We start from the raw sequence: 6,148 nt of genomic DNA on the forward strand, positions 1-6,148 counted from the left end.
GCTGGGGACTATAAAGTTGAAAATGAAGTTTCCCCTCTGTTGTGCTCTCTCATCTCTAGTGTCTTTTCCAGTGCTAAGATTCCATGAGCTTTGCTATTACTTGTAAGGGAACATTTTCAAATTTCTTTGTAAGCCACAATAACTTACACACACATGACATTTTTAAAGTTTGCATTGACCTTTGCATGTGTTCTACCTTTCAAGCTCACAGTCTTGCATAGCGTAGCATAAGACAATGAATGAGTGTTGTCATATAGAAGCTTCTACAGTACATACTATACAGCGTTTAGAATTTGGGACTGCATCCCTCTAAAACAAAACCCACAAAAGCTGTAGCCTGGCCTCATCCATTGTTGGGGTCAGTGACCCAGCAGGTATTTTACATAGGTACTTAAGTTGCTATACAATGTCTATGATTCATTTGATGAGTATTTGTTTATTAACAACAGTAATGATGTTCCCATTATAGGTTAGGAATCTGAAGCAATGGGTGACTGGAGCTTTCTGGGGAGACTATTAGAGAACGCACAAGAACACTCTACCGTGATTGGCAAAGTTTGGCTGACTGTTCTGTTCATCTTCAGAATCCTGGTGCTGGGTGCGGCTGCAGAAGAAGTCTGGGGAGATGAACAGTCAGACTTTACGTGTAACACTCAACAGCCAGGTTGTGAAAATGTCTGCTATGACAAGGCCTTTCCCATTTCCCACATTCGCTTCTGGGTCCTGCAGATCATATTCGTCTCTACACCCACCCTCATTTATCTGGGCCACGTGCTGCACATCGTACGCATGGAGGAAAAAAAGAAGGAAAAAGAGGGAGAACAGCTTAAGAAAGACAACCTGCACCAGGGAGTAGGGGAACTTGGTGGTCCCAACAGCCACAGAGAACCACTTAGCAGAAAAGAGGGTACCAGGATGGAAAAGAAAGAAAAGCCTCCAATCCGAGATGATCGAGGCAAAGTCCGGATAGCTGGTGCTCTGCTCCGCACCTATGTCTTTAACATTATCTTCAAGACTCTGTTTGAAGTGGGCTTCATTGTGGGGCAGTATTTCCTATATGGTTTTGAGTTGAAGCCACTATACCGTTGTGACCGGTGGCCCTGCCCCAACACTGTGGACTGCTTTATCTCCAGGCCCACAGAAAAGACCATATTCATTATTTTCATGTTAGTGGTGGCTTGTGTGTCTCTCTTGCTCAACATGCTGGAGATCTATCACCTGGGCTGGAAAAAGCTTAAACAGGGTATGACCAACCATTATAGTGCCAATTCTCCTGAAGCCAAAATCCTACCCTCAAAATGTAGCGGCATAGGCCCACTTCTGCTTTCCTCCCATTCTGCCCCACCTACTGTTGGATTCCCACCTTACTATACTCAGTCTGCCTCTTCCCTAGGACAGGCAACCACAACAGGTTATCCTGGGGCTCCTCCACAACCCACAGAATTCAGAATGGTAACCCTTCCTGAGGAGCGCAATAAGGCAGCCCCGGCCAAGTATTATGGTGGCAACCACCACCACATCTTAATGACTGAGCAGAACTGGGCCAACCAGGAGGCAGAGCAACAGACTTTTGAAAGGAAGTCATCCCCACCTGACACAACCCCTGGTACTCCCACCACCCCAAGCAGTGTCCGACAGCTCCTCCAAGAGAGAGGAGACAGTGGTGGGGGAAGTAAGGTGCCCCTGCTGTTGATTAATGGGAGTAGTAGCAGTCTTGGGGCCACTAAATCAGAGGCAAATTCTAATGGGGAGAAACAGCCAGGTACCACCACAGTTGAGATGCACCCACCCCCACTGCTTCTCATTGATACAAGACGGTTAAGCAAGGCTAGTAAGTCCAGCAGTGGTAGAGCCAGATCGGATGACTTAGCCGTCTAACATTGTTCATTCTCTCTCTCTCCACACTCATCTCTCAAGAGAGTTTTAAAGTAACCTTTCTTCTAGAAAAAAATTTTAATAAATAAAATTCACAGTTGAATCAGCAAGAACCAGAAGAAAGACAGGTCCTAGGCTGAGAGGAGAAATAAGATCGAGAAGAAGAGACTAGGCTTCCTTATGTTAATACCTGCTGTTCTTAACACACTGTGAGTTATGGTGGACATAAAGGCAACATTTTCTGATAGAATGAAAGTAAACAAAGTGAGATCTGATTGTTAGTCCCTAAGGTGTCCAATCGCAGCAGGCACTGGCCTTGTAACCTGAGCAGAATTTACAAATTGGTTTGTGCACTGCCTACAGATCCCTCTTATTTCTTAAGTATTGACACTGTGCCTAATCTGTGTCAGCCACTGTGCTAAGTGCTGGCAAATATCTCATTTGACCCTCACAACAACCATGAGAGGTAGGTGCTATTATCCTCATTTTTCAGTTGAGGAAACTCTTGAGGCAGATAGAGGTTAAATGAATTGCCCAGGGTCACACAGCTAGGAAATATCTGAGGTCAGATTTGAAATTGGGTCTTCCTGACTCCAGGCCCAGCTCTCTATTCACTAGGTTTTCTAGCTGAGATCTCATCCAAATGGCCATGTATTCCTCAGCTGGACAAAACCTCTCTGGTTAGTGGAGTAACTCAGTGGGCATATTCAATTCCATCCTTATTTGGTACTCTTAGCCTACAGGTGCATTTGCTTTTCAGTGACTATATGCTGACCTGGTCTAAAAAAAATTTAAGTGGCATGCAAATTTTTTTAAATTGGGGTGGGTTTTTTTTTTGTTTGGGGGGTTGCTTTTTTTTTAAGAAACAACCAGAGGCATTTGTACTTCTGAACCTGCACAGTGAGGCACAGGAAATTCATATCATGTGTTAATCATATAATATAATGCAAAGTATACTGATTCTCCAGGGGCAAGAGTCATAATTCGAGGGTATGCTATAGATCAATTGCTTTCACCCAGTGGGAAAATTGAAGTAAAAGTGTCACTGGAAGGAATGCTTTAAGAATTTCTCTTTTTCAGTGTCCCATTTTAGACTTGAGTCTTTAAGGACAAGTGTGCCATTCATTTTTCAACCTTCAGTCTTTTTGAGAAAAAGAAACTTATTAGTATTAGAAATTATGATAATCCAGCTAGTATTAAATTGGCCCATTTACATATAGGTAAACATTTGGCCTCTTCTTTTTAAAGGAAGTCTGCAACTTCATAGGTCTACTGACTGCTATTAGGGAAGAGGAAAAAAACAGATAAGCATTCCAAACCTTTGAACTTTTAAAAATTTTGAACAGAAAATTGAAACATAACCATGGTCACCAGACTAGTTCAGATGAATTAATGACCTACAGTTTTTAAAAGTACAGAATAAATCACCCATAAGATTCCTAGTCTTTTATGCTTCTTAAAGTAAAAATAAAAATAGAATACATTCAACTTCCTAATTTGAGCATAAGTATAGACTTAACAGTTTTACTTGATTATACATCAAACGAGTCTCTACTGACTGGGATATTACTTATGGATGTAAATTGGCCAAGTTTTTCCTTATGCATACCTCTTTGCTAAAAATAACTTTTAGTTAATCATTTTTTTCAGGAACTTAGCAAAACCATTGATACAGTAAGCTTTCAAGCTATAGAGTGGTAAAGTCATCTATGAGCCAATGAATTAGCTCATAAAAAGTAGCAACATTGGGCCTGATCCTTTTCACATTTCCCACTTCTAACTTCCATGGATTAGGACTGGCTATTTTTCAACTTTCATACCATCACTAGTGCAACTCCCTCCCCTCCCCTAGCTATATTGTCTGTCTGTCCCTTTATGAAATTCATTGCTTTTTAAATTCAGGAAATTAACTTATATTAATTTGATTTCATTTGAGACCATTCTCCCTAAAGCACCTTCTCTAATATATCTTACAATCTGATAATGAGCAAAAGTCGTTTTAACTTTTGTAAACTACTGAAAATACCCTCTCCCATTCCTAGTTTAAATCATACCCTCAGTCTTATGGGGAGTTCTGATACAAGAGTAGAAGGTTTAATCCATTATTGATCATCTAATCTTAGAAAAAGAAACCAACTTCTCAGCATAGATGTATGCCTTTGGACCACCTCCCTTGTAAAAGCATCTCATTTTAGAAAAGGTTGTAGTCAGTATGCCAAAATCAAAGCTACAACTCGTAAGGCTGTGTTTGAACACATGCCTCAGGAACTTCTACTATGACCACACCTCTAACAAATTTTAAACTTCTTGGTTTCCCACCATTTGATTTTGAGTTGAGGGAGGGGGAGGATTGATTATAGTTTTCATTTTTAAATTTGTGAAAATTTAATTTTATGCATAATGGATAACATGTGTATGGTTATCCCTCTATGATACAATTGCATTTAGAATAGCTTAAGCCTCTTCTCCCTAGTACATGGGCAGAGATTTAGTTTGTTTGAAGGGATTTGTGTGAAATACCTGTTTTAAATGTAAATTGGATTAAATTTGCTTCCTTCAGTAGTATTAGAAACAATTAAGGAACCAAGAAGTAATGAAATTTTGTGAGGTAGAACAGCATCTGTGGAAGGAGATATTTGTTAATTTACAGGTGAATTTACTGGTCACACAGTTCTTTTTAAAAGTGAAAAATGACATTTCTTACTTGAGTTATACTGCTGTTTGAGGTATTAGTGTTTTTGAAACCAAAAGGTCAGGCTTCTCTGCCCCCGGGGGTAGATGAGTGGTGTGGAAGGTTGCTCTCTTTTAATAAATTATTTTAAGTATTAAAATGTGCAATGAAAAATTAGACAGTTACACATTATGGACAAGACATATTTCATCATATATTTTTCACAATCATTTAAATAGTCTACTGATATTTATCAACACAATTTATGATTTAATTGGGAGATTTGGGGTGTGGTTTTTTCCCATTTCACTAAAGTTGTCTAAAAAATTCAAATGATTTATCAAATGTATTTGTGTACTTTTATTCAGAAGTATAAAATATTTATGTTCTCCCTTATCAGTGGATCAGAAACCCACTCCTGTAATTTGTACTGTGTCAAACTACATCAGGGCTATATAATTTTTTCAACCTTAGAAAGATCCAAATGCAAGAATTCTCTTTTCCATTTTGATTCTGCAGGATTTCTTGCAAAATCTTATATTCACGTCTTTCTTGTTCCTTTGGGATTTGTGTATTTTTAACGTTTTTAAGTGTAATTCATCATTTTTTTCCATGCTTAGTGGCTAAAATAAGCTTTCGAATTCATAGTATTCGGTCCTGAAAAATAATGTAATGTGCTAAAAAAGGACAGTACTTTTTTGGACATAGAATCAGAGAATCAATACTGATTTCTGTCACTTATTAAATGTGCCCCTGTTATGTTGTTTCCCCAAAAATTGTTATGTCAGACCCCAAGAGTAGAGCCGATTAAATAATTCCAACAATCCTTTTTAAAAAGGGCTAATTTTCAAACTAATTAACAAATCCCTTAACACAACTGAATACAGAGAATATTCTCTTTTTCCCCCCACTGTTTTTCACCATGGGAAACATGCTGTATTTATAACTTTGGTTTTCCAACTTTTGCATTCTATTTTTTATTTTCAGATTGCACATTTACATGAACTACATGGTACCTGACCCTTACTTTGGTTCATTTAAATGTTAAGGAACTAACAAGGTATTTTTGCCCAAAAAAAGAACATCTTAACATAAGAAGTCTCCCAGTATGCCGAGTACTGGTTAAAGAAAGCTAATTTCACATAAATATTATCTTCAGGGTGTTTTTTTCCACATGCTTAAGGCATGGGCAGGGGCGAATTGCATTCAGGTAGCCTGTCTTAGAAAGTGTTAAACTGTTCTCCAAATATAGTGATGAAATTTTTACCTTTTTCCCATTCTTTTGCATTTTTTGGATATGAGTGGTAGCAGAATCAAGTCTACCAAGAGCTCAGTTACCATATAGTATGTTTCACAGATTCTTCCCCTACTTCCCCCCAAATAATCATGAAAAATACTGAACTATTACATTACAGAAAAAAATATTTTTTGCAAAAGGCAATGCAGGTGTTTTTTTTCCTTAAGATCTAAACAAGTGAAAAAATATGTAACTATAATAGAAGTAAACAATTATTTAAAGCTCAGGAGATGCATTTATGTTACTTATTACACAATCTCTCCCATACTACAAAGGTTGTGCCGGCTTACTCAGAGGTTTCTTGT

General features: G+C 38.3%; 1 protein-coding gene across 1 annotated transcript; it reads left to right on the forward strand.

The window, feature by feature from the left end:
* Positions 1–486: 486 nt before the first annotated feature.
* On the forward strand, positions 487–1,878 carry GJA3 (gap junction protein alpha 3). Its single transcript, XM_043997292.1, has one exon. The coding sequence runs from the start codon at positions 487–489 to the stop codon at positions 1,876–1,878; it is 1,392 nt and encodes a 463-aa protein (XP_043853227.1).
* The last annotated feature ends 4,270 nt before the right edge of the window (positions 1,879–6,148 follow it).

The sequence above is a fragment of the Dromiciops gliroides genome, chromosome 3 (assembly GCF_019393635.1).
Source record: "Dromiciops gliroides isolate mDroGli1 chromosome 3, mDroGli1.pri, whole genome shotgun sequence".
Lineage (NCBI taxonomy): Eukaryota > Metazoa > Chordata > Mammalia > Microbiotheria > Microbiotheriidae > Dromiciops > Dromiciops gliroides.